General features: G+C 34.4%; 1 protein-coding gene across 9 annotated transcripts in view; it reads right to left on the bottom strand.

Annotated features, from left to right (window-relative positions):
- Nucleotides 1-21,181, bottom strand: part of GRIK2 (glutamate ionotropic receptor kainate type subunit 2) — a 703,634-nt gene that overhangs the window by 450,124 nt on the left and 232,329 nt on the right. For all 9 annotated transcript variants that reach the window (XR_012095020.1, XM_038000566.2, XM_038000567.2 and 6 more), the window contains one exon: nt 18,530-18,787. Coding sequence is in view for 8 of the 9 variants with exons in the window: in XM_038000566.2 (XP_037856494.1) it covers nt 18,530-18,787 (258 nt within the window). In the remaining variant the exon portion in view is untranslated. The remainder of the gene's footprint in view (nt 1-18,529; nt 18,788-21,181) is intronic.

Here is a 21,181-nt window from a genome sequence, read left to right as displayed (position 1 = left end):
GCAAATAATATATCTGATAGTAGGTTAATATCCAGAATATAGAAAGAATTACTGAAACTCCACAACAAATGAATCAAACAGCTAAAATTAAAAAATCAGCATACAACTTAAACATTTCCCCAAAGAAAATGTTCAAATGATCAATAAGAATATAGAAATGCATTTAACATCATTAATCATGAGGGAAATGCAAACCAAAACCACAGTTAGATATCACTTTACACCCATCAACATGAATACTATCTATCTATCTTTCTGTCTATCTATCTATCTATCTATCTATCTATCTATCTATCTATCTATCTATCTGTTAGTGAGGATATGGATAAATTAGAACTCTTGTGCACTGTTGGTAGGAATTATGTTATATCCATTATGGAAAACAGTATGATGGTTCTACAAAAAGTTAAACATAGAATTAATATATGATCCAGCAATTCCACATCTGGGTATAAAATGAAAAGAATTGAGAACAGGGCCTCAGAGAGATATTTGTTTACCCATGTTCATAGCAGCATTATTTATAATAGCTAAAAGCTGGAAGCAACCCAAGTATTTGATGAATGAATGGAAAAAGAATATGTGACACTTATATACAATGGAATATTATTCAGCCTTAAAAAGGAAGAAAATTTTCACACATTACAACATAGCAACATCAATGAACCTTGAAAATGCTATTTTAAGTGAAATAAACCAGTACATAAAGACAAACACTGTATAATTCGATTTATATGAGGTATCTAGAGTAGTTAATTTCATAGAAACACAAAGCAGAACGGTGGTTTCTGGAGACTATTGAAAGAGAAATGGAGAATGGTTGTTTAATGCATACAGAAGTTCAGTTTTGCAAGATGAAAATGTTCTGGAGATTGCTTGCACTACAATGTGAACTTTTTAACACTACTGAATTGTATATTTAAAAATGGTTAAGACGGCAAATTGTATGTGTATTTTACCACAATTACAAATTTTAAAAATCTGAATACAAGATTATGGTATTGTTATACATGTTCTAAGAAAACTACAAATGTTTAAGTGTCTCTACTCTGAGACAGAATTTTGTTTTATTTTGCAAAATTCTTTAAAAGTTCATTTAAAAAGTGAAACTATTTATATATGTATATTAAATGAGTATTATAGTATTATAGAACTGTTTTACAAAGTCTTTGGTAACCAATTCTATTCTCCTAAATAGTGAAGCAGCTACAACAAAAAATTAAACTGTACCAAGAAAAATGCATATATAAATATGTAAACAATACCACAATAGATCACTCACTGTGCATATAAATTTTGTCCAGCATCATTTGGATTTACTCTACTCCACATAAAAGAAAAAAGTCATTTGAAAGAATTATTGTTTAATGGCAGAGAAAACCATTCTATTTATCTCTGGTTTTCCAGTAGGCTCTGTGAATGCTCTTTGATCTTGGCTGGAGGCTACAAGCACATGGAATCCTTTTTCAATAGTGTAAAAGCTCAGACCTGAACAATATTTGGAAACCCTTTAGATCTGTCTTCTTAGCACACAAATACAAATATCTTTGCTAGGTTATTTCCTAATATATAGTAGCTGTTTTCTTTAATAATAGGAAAAATTATGTTTAAAATTACATTTAAAATATTGATCTAGTCTCTTTGCTGAATTTCTAATGGCATCTGATGATATTTAAAAGAAAAAAAAAGCTCATCATTTGTAATTTTTGGTCTCTCAATATGCCAGCCAGACCGCTCTCTGACCTTCAGCCATATTTTTGGAAAAGGAATTATAGCTTGTCATTTTTCATTGTGTTATTAATAGGGTAATTAACAAGTGAGTGTTAAGATTTTAAGGGCTGACTTAATTTTCTTTCTTTAATGTCAACTCAATTATTTCAATTGGATAAAAAGTTCATTGTGAAAGTGGAATGGGGGATTTAAAAAAAATACTTAAATGACAAGTCAGAATCATTATACATGTAATTAATTAGTACTTTTTGTACATTCTTTAAAAGTTAAATTAAAAAGTAAAACTATAAATTTATATGAAATGGATATTATAAAACATTCTAGTATATCAGATTGTTTTAAATCTCAATTTATACTTCACAATTTATACTGTATTTACAGGGGAATGTTCTTCCTTCATATTAAAACTAATTTAAAGCCATTTTGAATACTCTTAAGGACAAGAATATTTAGCAGAATAATTGCTACTCAATGTTGAAGTTCAGACAAGTGTTTTTAAAAAGTGATTAATAATTTTGTCAGAGTTAAATTACTAAAAAATTATGCTTGTTTAAACATTTTAAATTTGTTTTACATACAAAATGAGGCCATTGTTTATCATATGGATCCGTTCGATTGAATGTCAATTTGTTTCAAAATATGAAAATTTGTATATTAGTCAAGATTGGCTAGATCAGTGGTTCTCAAGTGGAGTTGCTAAGCTAATGGCATCATGATTGCCCAGAAACTTATTAGAAAAAGAAATTATTAGGCCACAACTATACCTATGAAATCAGAAACTGGGAGTCAGTCTAGCAAGCAGTGCTTTATCAAGCCTTCCTAATGTTTTTAATACACATTGAAATTCAACAACCACTTGACTAGGTTATACTATAGTAAAAATCATCCCCCCACCCAAATCACAGTGATTTAACAGAACAAGATTTCATGTGTCATAAAAGCCAGGCTTGCTGTAGGTCCAGATAATTCTCCAGGGTAGCAATCTTTGATATTTTGGCAGTATTTTAGAATGCTTTGAACTTGAGCACAATTGCTATGTTGGGGAAAGAATGAGTTGGAGAGGAAGAGCAAGGCAATTAAATGCGTCCACCTGGAAGTGAACAACACCGCTTATCACATTTCATCAGCTAAAGCAATCCACTTGGCCACACCAAGGATTTGGAAACTGCAACTCTTTGAGGTTTAGAAGTGAAGGTAACCAGAGATATTGGTAAATGTGAGGAATGTCTACTACAATTAGCTATGTTTCCAAATGCAATCACCTGAATATAACTCTAGAGTTACTGAATCATAGAGATTTGCCTAGGAATCTTTAGTTTTAACAGTAGCCCAGATATTTTATTCCCTGTTATGAATTACATTTAAAAACCAGTGCTTTGAGTTATAACTGTAATATATGTTACACAGTAAGTTTTGTTTTCTCAAAAGAAAGATTACTGGGCTTACAAAAATATAAGTATTTACAAATAGTAAAATAATTCCTTTGGGGATAAGAAGAGGTGCATGTTAGGCTTTGTATTTTCATTAGGGTTTGTTAGAATTCTGTTTGTAACAAGATATTTTTAGTATGCATTTAATGCATTCATGCAAAAGTTATTTCTTTGGTTCCTTTTTGAGTCACTGAAATACTATCCTAGTGGACACTGTTCCACCTCTAACTTGGAAGAATTCTGGATTGGACAATTAGCCTGTCTAGAATTTGAGTTTTAATTATTTTCTTGCATTCTGAAAAAGTTAGATTCTTAGATAATGTTATCTCTGAATATACCATATGTACCATATATTTAAAACAAGGTAAAAGTTTATAGAAAGCTGAGTAGCAAATATCAGGTCCCAGAAAACAGAAAACTATATGTATGTATGTAGATAGGTAGGTATGTGGGTATTTATTTACTGAGATGGAGTCTCCCTCTCTCGCCCAGACTGGTGTGCAGTTGCACAATCTAGACTCACTGAAACCTCTGCCTCCTGGGTTCAAGTGATTATCATGCCTCAGCCTCCCGAGTGGCTGGGATTACAGGCATGCACCACCATGCCCGGCTAATTTTAGTATTTTTTAATAGAGACAGGGTTTCATCATGTTAGCTGGGTCTCCAACTCCTGACGTCAAGTGATCTGCCCTCCTCGGCCTCCCAAAGTGCTGGGATTACAGGCGTGAGCCACCATGCCCAGACAGAAAACTGATTTTAAAAGACAGTTATGTTGACCTAGTGAATCACATGTATCAAACCTAGGTTTAAATTTAATCCAGATAGGATCTAGAATTTTTAGAGGTATTTCTGATACAGAATCACTTATTTTTTATTAACTATTAAATAAATGACCATGTTAGAATTATTTCTCCTCTTTATCTGAAATCTTGTTGCAATTAAAAATCAATGCTATCAATTATTAGGGGCCAGTGTTATGTACTACAATCATTACTATGCAACTAATATATAAAAATGAACTTCTGGCCGGATGCGGTGGCTCACACCTGTAACCCCAGCACTTTGGGAGGTCGAAGTGGGTGGATCACGAGGTCAGGAGATCGAGACCATCCTGGCCAGCATGGTGAAATCCCATCTCCACTAAAAATGCAAAAATTAACCGGGCATGGTGGCACGCGCCTGTAGTCTCAGCCACTCAGGAGGCTGAGGCAGGAGAATAGCCTGAATCTGGAAGGTGGGTGGTTGCAGTGAGCCAAGGTAGCGCCACTGCACTCCAGCCTGGTGACAGAGCAAGACTCCCTCTCAACAACAACAACAAAAGTGAACTTTTATGTGGACAAGTCCTTATGCTGAACTATTTTTTGTTTGTGTATTTGAGACAGAATCTCACTTTGTTGCTCAGGCTGGAGTAGGGTGGTGCAATCATGGATCACTGTAGCCTCAACTTCTTGGGCTCAAGCAATCTTCTCACCTCAGCCTCCTGAGTATCTGGGGTTACAAGTGAGTGCAACCACACCTAGCTAATTAATTTTTTTTTTTTTTCTCTAGAGACCAGGTTTCACTATGTTGTCCAGGCTTACACAAAGCTATTTTAAAAGAAATGACATTATTATTACTAAAAAATAATGAAACATATACATATGTAATCATATATCTAGAGCTACATACGCACACATGCACACACACACACACATAAAACAAATGACAGATGTCATAATAGTCTCCTTTGGTTTTTAGATTTTCCCAAAACTCATCATCAAAACTAAAACCTGGCTCCTTTGGCTCAAAATTCTTAATTTGTTTTCCCCTTCGTTATATTTTTCCTCCTTGCTTTTTCTGAAACACTTTTCTTTTTGATATGGCATAATAACTTAGTTTATTCAAGTCTTAGTTCAAATGTCATTTTCTAAGTAAGGTATTTTCTGACAACTCTACTTAATACTGCAATATTTCTTCCAATATACTCCTTACACATCTCTCCTGCTTTATTTCTCTTCATAACACCTATCACATTTGATACTATAGCATAAACATATTTATTATTGTTTATCACCTTACATTAGAATGTAAGCTCCATAAGGCAAAGAATTTTTGTCTGTTTTGTTTCCTTATATATCTCCAGTACCTAGAACAGTGCTGACACATACTAGATACTTGATAATTATTTGTGGAGTAAATAAAATAATTTTTAAAAATGAGTAAATGAATAAATAGATAAATAAATTGTAAGAGATTTAGAGCTTCCATGACCAGGACAGCATCACCCCTGCTAAATTACTTATGTGAGGATGCTAAAAATAAAACTTACTACAGAAATGAAGATGAACTATTTTATCTACTAAGGTAACTCTTGCATCAAGAAATAATATTCTAAATATGCTAGAATATTTCTAAGTATTGGCAATACTTAGAAATTCTAATATTTAGAAGTATTCTAGCATTAGAAATACTTGGAAATTCTAATACTTAGAAGTATTCTAGCATACTTAGAATATTAAGAAATAATTTCTAAATATTTAGAAATAATATTCTAAATATTAGAATATTTCTAAATATTTAGAAATAATATTCTTGCATGATGCAAGAGTTACTTTAGTAGATAAAATAGTTACACAAAGGAATAGAGTTATCCATTCACACATGGACAGGAGTCAGAGAAGGTTACTTAACAAGACTATTTTAAGGTACATCTTAAAGGTGATGAATAGGCCACCAAATGGGAAAGACACGTCAGGCAGGGAGGACAACTTGTGCACAGCAGAGAGACTGAGACAGCATACCATGCTTGGTAAGAGAGAGCTATAATTATTCAAGGAAATCTGTAGCACAATATTAAGAGGAGGAATACCAGAAATTTAAAATCAGAGAGGTATGAGAGTGTCAATGATGGACACTGTATGTGTCATGCTGAGGAACAATTCATTTTTCTCCTAACTGGGGAGACAATGAACAGCTTTAAGCTTGGGAATGACCTCATGAGACTATCATTTCAAAAAAAGACCCTTTTCTCCATGTCAGGCAGATGCATTTAAATAGAGCAGCAGGCAGGACATGGCTCAGGCACTAAATGATATTAACTAAGACAGGGATAGAAGCGAGGAGTAAATTTGAGAAATGTGAGATAAAAATGAGAACTCTAAGTGATCAATTGAAAATAGAGGGTGAGAGAGAGGAAAGAATCTAGAATGATCACTAGGGATCTGATGTGGGCAACCCAATAAAGAGGGAAATTCAGGAGAAAAAAGCAAATTTCGTACAAAGATACTGAGTTTGGGTCTTGTTATGTTGCATTATATGTACCTATGAGGCATTCAAATAAAGACGATCAGTGATGGCTGGAACTGTGAATATGGGAGGTTAGTACAAACAACTGAAGATGTAGATCGGTGAGTCTACAGCATACAGGTGCAGGAACACATGAGTCAGGTGAAAGGTTTTAGGGGGAACGAGGTAAACAATGAGAAGACAAGAAGACTGGTAATAAAATGCTGAACAACATCTTGAGTTAAGAAATAGGAAAAGAAAAAGGAGTTTAAGAGTATGAAAATGGGAATAAATGGCCAAAAAGAAGGAGGTAACACAGATAGAATGACAGTGAAGAAGCCAAAGCAAAAGAATTTTATTTTTGCCCTGAAAAAACGAGTAGTCAACATTTTCAAGTGTTTCAGAGAGATGATACAAGAACTATCCTTCCCACTTCACCACACAGAAAGGAAGATAGCCAAGAACAAGGTAAGGCTGTAGTGGGCAGGAGGGCAGTACCTACCAAAAATGTGCATGCCAATATGCTTAAATTTAGAAAAATGTAAATTAAAAAATGGCAGTGTTTGACTATCACCAGAATTATTCTTCCTTCTTATTTTTCCCCCACAAAATGCAAATATTATTGAGGTTTGATACAAGACCTGCTCCTTCTATATCTTTAGATCTAGTATGTATTTACTTCACTATCTACAGAAACATGAATTGTGTGATTGCTATGGGTTCAAACTTTTATTTTTGTCTTTCAGTGCTGGCATATATTTTAAAGGTTTTAAAATTTAGAGAATTAGTCCTATGAACATATTTGTAAATATTCATTATCATTTAATCAGAACCCAAGAAATAATTTTTTTTTTTTTTTCATTATACTTTAAGTTCTGGGATACGGGTGCAGAACATGCAGGTATGTTACACAGGTATACACGTGCCACGGTAGTTGGCTGCACCCATCAACCCGTCATCTACCTTAGGTATTTCTCCCAATGCTATCCCTCTAATAACCCCCCACCCCCTGACAGGCCCCAGTGTGTGATGTGCCCCTTCTGTGTCCATGTGTTCTCATTGTTCATCTCCCACTTATGAGTGAGAACATCCTGTGCTTGGTTTTCTGTTCCTATGTTAGTTTGCTGAGAATGATGGTTTCAAGCTTCATCTATGACCCTGCAAAGAATGTGAACTCATCATATTTTATGGCTGCATAGCATTCCATGGTGTATATGTGCCACATTTTCTTTATCCACTCTATCATTGATGGGCATTTGAGTTGATTCCAAGTCTTTGCTATTGTGAACAGTGCTGCAATAAACATATGTGTGCATGTGCCTTTATAGTAGAATGATTTATAATCCTTGGGGTATATACCCAGTAATGGGATTACTGGGTCAAATGGTATTTCTGGTTCTAGATCCTTGAGGAATCACCACACTGTCTTCCACAATGGTTGAACTAATTTACACTCCCACCAACAGTGTAAAAGCATTGCTATTTCTACACATCCTCTCCAACATCTGTTGTTTCCTGACTTTTTAATGATTGCTATTCTAATTGGTATGACATGGTATCTCATTGTGATTTTGATTTGCATTTCTCTAATGACCAGCGATGATGAGCTTTCTTTCATATGTTTGTTGGCCACAAAAATGTCTTTTGAGAAGTGTCTGTTCATATCCTTCACCCACTTTTTGATGGGGTTGTTTTCTCTTGTAAATTTGGTTAAGTTCCTTGTAGATTCTGGATATTAGCCCTTTGTCAGATGGATAGACTGCAAAAATTTTCTCCCATTCTGTAGGTGGCCTGTTCACTCTGATGATAGTTTCTTTTGCAGTGCAGAAGCTGTTTAGTTTAATTAGACCCCATTAGTCAATCTTGGCTTTTGTTGCCATTGTTTTAGTCATGAAATCTTTGCCAATGCCTATGTCCCAAATGGTATTACCTAGGTTTTCTTCTAGGGTTTTTAGGGTTTTTGGTCTTATGTTTAAGTCTTTAATCCATCTTGAGTTAATTTTTTTCTAAAATATTTTTTATGATTGCTTAAATAGGAATAAAAAATAAGTTCAAGCATAACCAACTGTGTGGAAATACTACTACACCAAGCTATGTAATCAACTATATCCAAATAATTAAGTTTAACTCATAATTGCTAATTGTATTTGCACTTGGAATTAGAGAACACAGCACTTGAAGCTTGTATTTAAAATGTGCAACATATAATCATCTGGGATCCAAATTACCCCACTCCCTAAAATAAAATTGGAATTATTTGATTGTATGCTTAATAATATAAAAATTATCTTATTCAAAAATTAGTGTCTTCCAGGAATACGTATTTTTATATTAACTTTAATTTTATTTTATCCTATTTAAATATATGTGCAAGATAAAATAAAATGAGTTTTCACTATTAATTGACTTTCCATTATACTATGCTAACTCCAAAAGCACACAAAAATGTATCTAAAGCAGTCTATAAATATACTTCATCCAAATGAATAAAGTTAGTGTTTTAAGAAAGTGTTTTTGGTTTTGCTTAAGATAAAAGCTTTGGCTTTTTATTTTTTCTTGTGATCACATCATAGAAATTAGTCAAGGCTCAAGTTGGTAAATATTACAATTTCTAAAAATATTTCTGCTTTTCCTTCACTAATTAAAAGAATGTACATTCTGTCCATAAGCTCTTCTCATGTCTATATTTATCTCCATGGCTGCCCACCAACTAACCCCTTTCTTTTGTACTATCACCCTATTTTTGTTTCATTGTTTTTTGCTGATTTTCTTCATTTCCTAATACTACAAAGTAGTTCAAATGAAGGGCAAAGCAAAATGCCAATGGAAGCATTATATGTCTGCCAAGACCGAGTTCCTATTTTTAAGATGTATTTATGATACATCCAATACCACTGAATGATAGCAAGTGAATATTTCATAGATGTTTCAAACTTCATATGTTAAAAAGCAGACACCATCTTCTCTCTCGAAGCTCTTTCTCTTGTTTTCCCCTTCTAGGTAAATGTGCCACTGGTCAGTATCCCCAGCTAGAAACATAGAGTAATTCTCATCTCCTGTATTCATCACTCCTTCCCGGCATCTACTTACTAAATTCTACAATCTGTATCTCCTAAGTCCTCTTAGAATTCTTCACATCAACATTATTCCATCAAAACCTTCTTAATTGAAACTGTCATCTCTTTTCAACTTGGCTAATTCAGGAATTCTCCTGCTTCCAGTGTTGCCCTATTGTTCTCCATATCTCATATCCCCAACACATTCCCCACAGTGCAGTCAGAAAGCCATTACCAAAAATAGTTCTAATCATGCCATTATCTTGCTTAAAATAATGATTTTTAAAAAGAGCCAAGAAAAAAAAAAAACCCACAAAATGAAACAACAATTAACATCATGTCACAGTATTTAACAGAGCGGATTCTAAAGTTGACTGCCTAGTTTCGAAACCCAGATCTATAACTTATGTGTTGTGTAATCTTGGGCAAATTACTTCAACTCACTGCATCTGAGTTTTCTCATATTAAAACAGTGGGATTACAAGCTACGTGCTGCTTCTGGTTTTTTTTGCAGAACTCTAAATGATATGCTCTTCGTGTGTGTGTGTGTGTGTGTTTGTAGAGAAATAGAATGGAAAGAAATCTAAAATGATTAACTTGATGGTAAAAATTTTGATTGTTGTATCTTTTTATTAAACTTTATTGTGGTTCCTGAATTTCCTATAATAATCATGTATCAATTTCAAAAATTGTGAGATTAATAATAATTTCTTTATCATAGAGTTTAGTGAAGAAAAAATGGCACATGGCCCATAGCATTTATATTGTTGAAAGTTTTAAATTTCTGGTATGTTTCCTCTATGAGTCACTTTACATGACAACAATCCTGTGAAGTATGATACATATTATCCTCACCTCATACATGCATCAATTCTCAGAGTTTTAATGGTCAAATCCCTTGCTAAAAACTACACAACAAGGTCAGGATTTCAATCTAGAATGTTCTGACACCAAAGACCATAGTAACCACAATAACCTAGAGTGACAGATGGCCCTCTATGTCCTTTTCTGAGTTTCCAAGAAAATGATGAATGGATATATGCCAATTTTTGAGGCATTCCATGGTGGTTTGAAAGCAGGCTCACATCACACAAACATCACTGATACTGCTATAACCAGGCAGATTCCAGGGCAGGATGGACAAGAAAAGGTGGACTTGGTAGTAAAAAACTATTTGTGATATTACCTACGCTAGCTTTTTATAAAATCCATTGATCATTCCTCATCTTCCTTGTTTCTGTTAGTCATAATGAAGTGCTTACAATTTCCTGACAAACTCTCCCTCAGGCATCCTCATATTTACACATGTTGTACCCTGTAGACTCTTCTCCAGTGGCAGCATTTTTACTTACCCTTCATGATAATTTTATAATAATGTCACTTTCTCTAAAACTCTTCTCCATCCTTTCCAGGCAGCTTCTTCTCCTGAGATTCCATGATATTGTTTTCTTGCCTCTCTATGCACCTGCACCTGTTATACTAGAATATAGTGTTATTCTCTCCCAACTTACTCTACTCTGAGCCTATGGGGAAGGTCAAAGTTTTATCTATAATTCTTGTCCCCTCTGCCTAAGATAGCAACTGGTATACAGAAATTTAATAAATAATTGCTCAAATAAATATACATACATACATACACACACACACACATATATATGTTTAATTGCAGTTGAAATGAAACAAACACAATCCACTCTTTCTTATAAAATTTTTGAAATCATAAAAAGTCATGTCCATATATCTGAAAATTATGGTTGAATCTATTTATTCCATGGCAAGTAGTTAAAGGCTACTTAACCCAATTTGACTTTGGGCAGAATACTTAACTCATTGGAATTATCTTGCTTAAAAATGGATATAACACATTGTCCTATTATTAAGAAGTATTAAAGTACTTTCACAACCAGGCAATATTCTAGATGCTGGTGATAAAACAGTGAGCAGCCTTAGGGTTCACCCTGCTCAGATGTGTGGTTGATCCAGTAGAAGATCCACCCAACAAAAGCCATTCAGAGTGTGATGAGAGTTCTCATGCGGGTGGGGATGGTCATGGAAGTTTTCATGGTCCTTTGGGATGTGTTTGGAGAGACCTATTCCAGACTTGAAAGCAGGGGTCAGGGCAGCCTTTCTTTGTGACACCCAAGCCAGATGGTATGCATGAGTGTGTTTGTGCAAATGTGCACATGCATGTGTGTGCACTTGGTGGCTATGAGGAACAGGATCAGAAAGAGAGCTTTCCAGATGAACAGAATATTATTTTCAACAACTAAAAGGTGTCTACTGGATCAACTTGAAATAAATTGGTGGGGGATTTGGACACAAATATCACTGGACAAGTACAGGGGCTAGATCACATCAAGCATTATAGGTCTTCTTAAAAATGCCTTGGAGGAATGAGAAGCTATTAAGAGGGAAATGACTCAGATTTGCATTTTTAAAAAATTACACTAACTACAATGGAGAAACTAGAAAAAGGGAGACCAGTTGGAAGGCTGTTAATAATCCAGCTGAGAGAGGGAGGTGATTTTGACCTAAGAAGTGGTAGGGGGTAGGAAAAAAATAATAGATTTGAGAGATAATACAAGTATAGAATTGACAACCAATTGTTGTGGAGTCAAAAAAAGAAAAGAATCAAGGAAGACATTCATATTTCTGGTTTAGGTTCTGGTGGGCAGGAGAGCCAGTCACTGGAGATAACAGGTATGATGTCATGATCACCTGTTTCTCTTGGGACACATAGAATTGTTTTGAAGATTAAGTGAAATAGTTTATGTGAAAGCAACTACCACAATGTCAATTCATAGTGCATTATAACTCATTTCTGCAGTCATTTCCATTCCCTTCTTGTCTTTCTGAAGTTGTACCAGTAATTTAGTAGTAAAACTGGGAATAGAATCCCAAGCTTCTGTTTACCAGTCCAGAGTTTTTTTGTTAATGGACTGCTGATCTATAAACAAAGATGAAACACAGGGATTTTAAAGCAAATATGAACAACTTATTCTGGAATTGCTTACAAGCTGTCATCTAGCCAACTTATTTTTAGTTTATATTTAAAATGAATCATATGTTCCAAAATGACTGACAGAAACACAGCTTTGTTTCTGAAGCCAATTCTTTTCCATCATTTTTGGACATCATTCAGAGCTATAACAGACTTTCAGGGTGTTTAAAAGCATTCATCCATGACAACAACAAATGCTAATTATCATAAAAAATAAATGGCTCCTGTTAACATCATTTTAAGAATTTCTCCTATTCCAGCACTATATTTCATTTATCATCCCATCTGTTTTGGGGGTGGGAACAAAGACTGGATGAAAGTATAATTATCATGTATCAAACTGGACAACACAACAAAACAGAAATGAATACAAATGGCAGGAATAGCATACATAATAAATACATATGGAAAGGAAAAAGGAAACATGTAAATAAAATGGCACCTGTGTGTCCTGCAGTAAAAGCAGATACATAAGTCCATCATAAAGACAGTAATGTTTATCTTATTGTGTATGAGGTGGAGTTTTTCCCATTTCAGTTCACAGTCCAAGAGATAATCAGATTTCCTATCGCATCATCCAATAGTCATCTTGCTCTTTTGAGAAATTTACAAATTCTCTTTGCTGAATTCTATCATTAAAACTATACCTTGCAAATATTCACAAACTATGCATCAAGCAAAGGTCTAATACCCAGAATCTATACGAAACTGAAATAAATAAACAAGCAACAAACAAATAACCCCACTAAAAAGTGAGCAAAGGACATGAACAGACACTTCTCAAAAGATGTACATGTAGCCAACAAACACATGAAAGAAATGTTCCCGAGGCAGGCAGATCACGAGGTCAGGATATCGAGACCATCCTGGCTAACACGGTGAAACCCCGTCTGTACTAAAAATACAAAAAAATTAGCCGGGCGAGGTGGCGGGGGCCTATAGTCCCAGCTACTCGGGAGGCTGAGGCAGGAGAATGGCGTGAACCCGGGAGGCGGAGCTTGCAGTGAGCCGAGATCTCGCCACTGCACTGCAGCCTGGGCGACAGAGAGAGACTCCGTCTCAAAAAAAAAAAAAAAAAAAAAAAAAAAAAAAGAAAAAAAAAAAGAAATGTTCAACATCACTAATCATCAGAGAAATGCAAAACAAAACCTCAATGAGATACCATTTCACACTAATCTGAATGGCTATTATTAAGAAGTCAAAAAAATAAATGTTGGCAAGGTTGCAGAGAAAAAGAAATGCTTGTACAGTTTGGTGGTAATGTAAATTAGTTCAGCTATTGTAGAAAGAAGTTTGGAGATTTTTAAAAGAGCTAAAAATAGAACTACATTTGACCCACCAATACCATTACTGGGTATACACACAAAGGAAAATAGATGATTCTATCAAATAGACACATGTATGCATATGTTCATCACAGCACTATTCACAAGAGCAAAGACATGGAATCAACCCAGATGACCATCAATGGTGGATTGAATAAAGAAAATGTGGTACATATACACCATGGAATACTATGCAGCCATAAAAAGAACAAAATTATGTTCTCTGCAGCAACATGGATGTAGCTGGAGACCATTATCCTAAGTGAATTACAGAGGAACAGAAAACCAAATGCTGCATGTTCTTATTTATACGTGGGAGCTAAACATTTGGTACATATGTACATAAATTTGGGAAAAATAGACACTGGAGACTATAAGAGTGGGGAGGGAGAGAAGAGGGTAAGGCTTGAAAAACTACCTATTGGATACCATGTTCATTGGGTGATGGGTTCAGTTGTACCCAATCCTCAGCATCACGCAATATACCCCTGTAACAAACCTGAACATGCACTCCCTGATTTTAAAATGAAAGTTGAAAAAAATTCTACCTTGAGACATTGAAACATAAACAAAAAGACAGAAAGTCTACTATATATTTATTTATTTATTTATTTACTACTTAATGCATTTTATTCATGTTCTCAAAGTTTTCATTAGCAAACATAGACACATTTACAAATCCCACAAGCAGTGTTTGAGGGTAACTGTTCTTTCACTTGGTTGTCATCTTTGAATAAATACCTTTTTAACTTCTTGAGCTACAACAGATACCTTGGAAAGTGTGAATAATTTAGGCAAGTCCTGCTTCACGCTTGTTGGCTTAAATAATTGTGTTAACACTCCAGCTTTGCTTGTATTAGAGAAATAATGCAAGGTTTTTTATTGGTTAATATTTTATAAGGCTGAGTGAGATTATCCCAAAATATGCAAAAGCATTTCTTAAATAATACAAGGTCTTCTGGATGTTGTATTTAGCTATCTTGGTGGATGGTATTGATATACTCTATGTTAGAGGGCGGTACAGTAGTTACTTTATTATACATCTATGGAACAAAATGTGATATGCTAGAAAAGAACACCCTAATTTCCCAGAGTATTTAATGCAAAATAATTATTTCTATTCATTAATTCAAATTAATTTCTCTATGTTAATGTTTTCTCTAGTAGTTATTTTTAACTTTCAAAGAAATTGTAAATTCATGATGGCACAGCTCATTTTTCTTAAATGTGGCACATATACACCATGGAATACTATGCAGCCATAAAAAAGGATGAGTTTGTGTCCTTTGTAGGGACATGGATGCAGCTGGAAACCATCATTCTTAGCAAATTATCACAAGAACAGAAAACCAAACACCGCATGTTCTTCTCACTCATAGGTGGGAACTGAACAATGAGATCACTTGGACTCGGGAAGGGGAACATCACACACCGGGGCCTATCATGGGGAGGGGGGAGGGGGGAGGGGGGAGGGACTGCACTGGGATTTATACCTGATGTAAATGACGAGTTGATGGGTGCTGACGAGTTGATGGGTGCAGCACAGCAACATGGCACAAGTATACATATGTAACAAACCTGCACGTTATGCACATGTACCCTAGAACTTAAAGTATAATAATAATAAAATAAAATAAAATAAAATGAATCAAATGCTCTATTTTATAAGATGATTGTAAAAAATAAGTTACTATATATTTATAAATACATTTCAAAGGAACTCTTCTGCCTATCTTAGAGTCAGTTCTATCATATTAAATAATCAGAAACACTCAAGTTCTCAAAAATGCTGTAAAGTAAGAGGCAACAACTGGTCAGTTACAAGTGCAATTATCCCACTGCAAATAGTATTAAAAGTATGAGTAATTACATGTCCCTTAATAGGGACTAGAAGCTCAACAACGGCTGGGCCTTTGTTTCCTTTAGTGGCGTATAATTCCTTTCATGGCATATAACTCTCCCTGGCATGTATCAGTTGATAATCAAAATTCATTGAATTAAACGTTGCATAAAATGTAACAGCAATATGTTTTATTCTTCAGAGGATTTCAAGACATATTTATTCTATGAATAATTCTGTAACAACTCTAAGTTAGCATTACCACTTAAATAATCAGGCCTTTCAAATATCCAAGTATCTATGTCACCTTCAAAGCCAAGGGAGTGGCAAAGTTCCCTTTAAATAGTAACTAGTAACTAAATAGTAAGCATTTTAATAAATTTAATTTGAGGTCAGGACTCCATTAAATGTATATACTTAAGTAGCTATACATATGTCCCTATTTATATTTGCCTCAATTATATAATTGAGAATATAATCTAAAGCAGGGATAGATCAATTACGTGAGGCTGTATTTTACCAAACTATTGTAGGACCTGATTGCAAATCCCATTATCTATTTAGTGAATCACTTAAGAATCACATGTATTAAATAAAAATGCCACACATGTGCATGTGCACACATACACATAGGATAGTGAAGAAAGGTAATATGTCTATAGACGTTTTGAATACTTGTCAATTTTCTTCCTCCTACGAGGAGTTTAAGGACGATAATAAATACAAAATATCACATGTATGATATACATATCTGTGTGCATGGATGTATGTATATAATGTATCCATTATAAGGATATATGATGTTTGGACTACCTATACATGAATTATGTCAGGAAGGAATGGAGAAGTAAACAATCCACAGATTAACAATGCATATGTATCTATATTTACATATTTTTGTAGATGACCATCCCTAAACGTAAGTGGACCAACTTGAAACAGGATCCCTTGGATCATTTTATTACACATACTCACAGAAATCATTCATATAGAACCTGACATTCAAAATTTAGAACACGGAACTTTACCAATGACAAAGAAGTAATGATTTAGGAAGAAAGCAATATAATAAATTTAATAGGTTTAATTTGAGCTAAAAGACATATCAAACGTACTTGTTTTTAAGGACTCTTAATGATGTATTCCTAATTTTTAATTATTTATAAATATTTCACATTTTTAAATAAGAAAAATTACTCTAATTTGTATCTAGATGCATTTCACTCTTTCTTATCTAAATGAAAATGTTTTTGTAATTATTTTCTGTTTTTTTAATCCTGTAGCTCCCAGTTTCCTATTCCTTTGAAAGAGTTCTCTGTCAATTTGCAGATGATCAATTTATTGGCAAATGGGCAAATTTCTGCACAGAGTTCTATATACTGCATGCATGAACAAAATGTGCTCCTGGCATCCTTTGAGATAATTTAAATTCAAATGAAATTCAATCTCAATGTAATTATGAAAGTGTAGTCAAGTGTCCTGAAATAAAATGTTTTTATGTTCTAATTTAAAGAGCACTGTTTATATTGTTGATAAGCATCTTAAAGTAAAATTAATTATCACTCTATAGTAAGCAAAATAGTATGCAGCTGCTTCACCAATGTAACTTCCAATGAAAATTAAAATTTCATTTTTATTGTTACTTTCTTGTATTTCTCTGAGACTTGTTTTTAACTGATAACTCAAGATAACCATTTGTATGCAAAAATAATAAAATGCATTAACACAAGAAAGCACGCAACCTGTAGTTAGCAAATATTTATTAAAATATTCCTTTAATTCACTGAACTAAATATCATTTAGTAAATTCTATTTTCTAAGTCTCTAAATGACATCTACACAAAAGCAGTTCCACAAACCTGAGTGTTTCAGTGAATATTACATTGTTCCACATATGAGTAAAAACTTTTCAAACCTTAACATGCCTTATAAAGTTTGTTACATTTTATATGCATTCTCTGCACATAAACAGCCAGATAAAATAGTAAGGCATAATTCTGAATTTCTTGGCAAGTTTCACTGACTCATCACAAGGCCTTGCCTTGAGAAACTACCCTAGCAAAAACTTCATTGCAGAAAAATTCTTTGAATAAGCATTTCAGAATGGGCCTGGTGGCTCACACCTGTAATCCCAGAAGTTTGGGAGGCCAAGACCAGTGGATCATTTGAGGTCAGGAGTTCGAGAACAGCCTGGTCAGCATGGTGAAACCCTGACTCCACTAAAAATACAAAAATTAGCCAGAAGTGGTGGTATATACCTATAATCCCAGCTACTTGGGAAGCTGAGGCAGGAGAATCGCTTGAACCTGGGAGGCAGAGGTTGCAGTAAGCTGAGATCTCACCCTTGCATGCCAGCCTGGGTGACAGAGCGAGACTCTCTCTCTCTCTTTCTATATATATATATAGAAACACACACACACACACACACACACGTATTATTCAATATGATCTAAATTGTTAGACCATATTGTTTTTGAATACATGGATTCTTTTTACATAATTGAAATTCTAAATATATATAAATGTGTATATGTGTATGTGTATGTGTGTGTGTGTGTGTGCATGTGTCTGTCTATCTATCTACCTATCTATCTATAATATTGTGTACTATATCTATCCTTCATCCAACCTACCAAACTAGCTGATCTTTCACAGGAATTAAAAAAATGCTTATTTTACAAATACAGAGAAGTATTCAATATAGGTATTCTTTGTTTGGATGTGTGAAATTAGGATTGGTGTTTGATTCTTTCTTTCTACCCGCTAGTTTAATTTTCAAAAATCAAAACAAAACATGTAAGAATACTATAAGAACCTGGAATGCGCTTCAGAAAATTATCTATATTTAAAGCATAACTCCAAAAGCTACTGATTTTTCTTACCAGTGCTGTCATCATACACAACTGTGACGGTTTTCCACTTGAAAAACTGTACCAGGTCTAAAATGGCACGGCTGAGTGAAGAGAAGTCTGGGTAGAGACTGACATAGAAGGAATCTTTGTTGTCTGACACCTGGTGCTTCCAGCGGGTCTGTATGTGGGGAACTCCCAGAGCATTGCAGATGGACTGCACTGCGTTTGCTGATGAGCTGTGTGAAGGCCCGAAGATGGCAGCCACCCCAAGAGACAGCTGATCACAGGCTGAAGAGGAGATAAAAGTCTGTCAATACTGAGAGGAGAGATGCCAGTATGCCAGCAGATACATTATTATTTTAAACCCAAAGGTATCATCCTCAAGAAATATTTGTGTTTTAGAAAAATATTTATCTACTTTTCACTAATTTAAAATTTTGTCCAACTCTGAACATTTTCCATTTGTTACAAGGGAATTAACTAACATAGATGCCTGCAGCTCAATGTTCAAATAATTCTATAAATAATGCCAGGGGAGGAAGAGAGAGAAGGAGAGAGAGGACGAATACTTTTTTTAATTTAAGGGGGCAGTGCTTGTTTTGGAAGACTAGTTTATATGAGGGGAATGAGGGAATAGTGCAGCTTCTCAAATTCACTGAACAGCTTTTACATTTTCCATTTCTTAATCAAAAGCCACATAGTTCTCCCTTTACCCATGCATTTAACTATGCTCACACACAGCTGAATATTTCCATGTATCTGATGATACAGATCAGCTTATGCGAACACTCAGCCACACAAAACCTGTTATAGCTCTTAGAGAGTGATTTCATATGGATCAGTCTCATTGAGTAGAACAACAGCAAAGTCATTAGACAAGTACTCAGTCATCTTTATATATTTGACTTTTGGATGCTATAAGTGTTTTCTATTATTCTAAACTATTTTTTAAAGTTTGTATTTACTCACAGAAAATTTTATTCATATCAATAATAACCACAGTAATTAAGAAAGGCGTGAACAAACTAGAGGCTATTCAGATTAAAATAGACTGTGCCGTGACCTGAACTTTCTATAAGGCACACTGACACAAATAGCGAGCTTGGGCCTAGAAAGTGAGTAATTATTGGGAACACAAAAATTATCTTTAAATATTTGAAGACCTGGCATGTGAAAGAAGCTTAAGTTTGTTTCGCTTGACAGGCAAAGGGGAATTAGAAAAAACAGAAGCTTCCCCTGACTTTTTACCCAATTATTTATTTATTTATTTATTTATTTATTTATTTATTTATTTACTTTTTTGAGATAGAGTCTCCGTCTGTCTCCCAGGCTTGATTGCAGTGGTGCGATCTTGGCTCACTGTGACCTCTGCCTCCCGAGTAGCTGGGACTATAGGCACGTGCCACCATGCCTGGGTAATTTTTTGTATTTTTAGGAGAGACAGGGTTTCAACGTGTTAGCCAGGATGCTCTCGATCTCCTGACCTCGTGATCCACCCGCCTCAGCCTCCCAAAGTGCTGGGATTACAGGCGTGAGCCACCACACCCGGCTTATTATTATTTTTAATTCTAAATATGGCCTCATGCCATGGTTCACACCTGTAATACCAGCACTTTGGGAGGCCAACGCAGCAAGATCACTTGAGACCAGGAATTCGAGACCTGCCTGGGCAACTTAGTGAGACCTCCTCTCTACTAAAACTAAAACTAAAACTACAAAAAACAAAAAACAAAAATTCAGCTGGGCATGGTGCTGTGTGCCTGTAGTCCTAGCTACTTGGGAGGCTGAGGTGGGGGGAGCACTTGAGCCTGGGACACTGAGGTTGCAGTGGGCATGATGGTGCCACTGCTGGCCTACCTGGGTGCCAGACCAAAACTGTGTATCAAAAAGAAAAGAAAAAGTAAAACATGTTCAAAAATGAAATAATCTTCCCCAAGAGGCAAAGGTTTGCCCATCACTGCAAATATTTAAAGGACAGAGAAGGATTGTTATTGAGCTTTAGGCATAAAGTAGGTGTTCAGTCTCAATTCCTCCAAAATGGATAGTTTATAATTCTACTGTGCAAAAATTTCTGTTATTTTCCCTCAGTTTTCTGCATAAAATGTAATATTATAGGTGAATTAAGCATAGAAATATTTAAAAATGAAGTAAATTATTGTCAGGAAAAAACACTTGTTGAAATATTCTTAAAAAATCAATATGATCTAAATAAATTGTTTTTAAATACATGGATTCTTACTATCTAAATAACTCATGGAATTCTAAATTAGAATTTAGAATTTAGAATGGTGGCTAGACTTTAGAATTTTTCATTCAACGTGAGATTTTAATTAATACATATTGAAGATAAATGATCTTTCTTCACCAAGTTTGTGACAAATCATAAACCAAGAAAAGCTAAAAACATTGAATTAGGTTATTTAGAATGTTTCCAAGTGTATTTCAAGCAAGATTAGAACTTTCAGTTATCAGAAGAGTTATTTAAAAATATATGATCAAACAATAATTCAAGCTCTAATACATCAATTTATTAATTGAGCAGAACAAGATTACCTATTAAAACTGTAACAGAAAAAATAGATTAAATGTCAAACTGTAACATCTCATTTCTTATTATTTTATTGCATTGGATAAATAATTACATTTTTAAAATATCTAACTTAATAAGTTATTTTATAACTA

Source organism: Chlorocebus sabaeus, chromosome 13 (genome assembly GCF_047675955.1).
Source record: "Chlorocebus sabaeus isolate Y175 chromosome 13, mChlSab1.0.hap1, whole genome shotgun sequence".
NCBI classification, from domain to species: Eukaryota; Metazoa; Chordata; class Mammalia; order Primates; family Cercopithecidae; genus Chlorocebus; species Chlorocebus sabaeus.
Note: the sequence above shows the minus strand (reverse complement) of the source record. Positions and strands in the feature narration are given on the sequence as shown.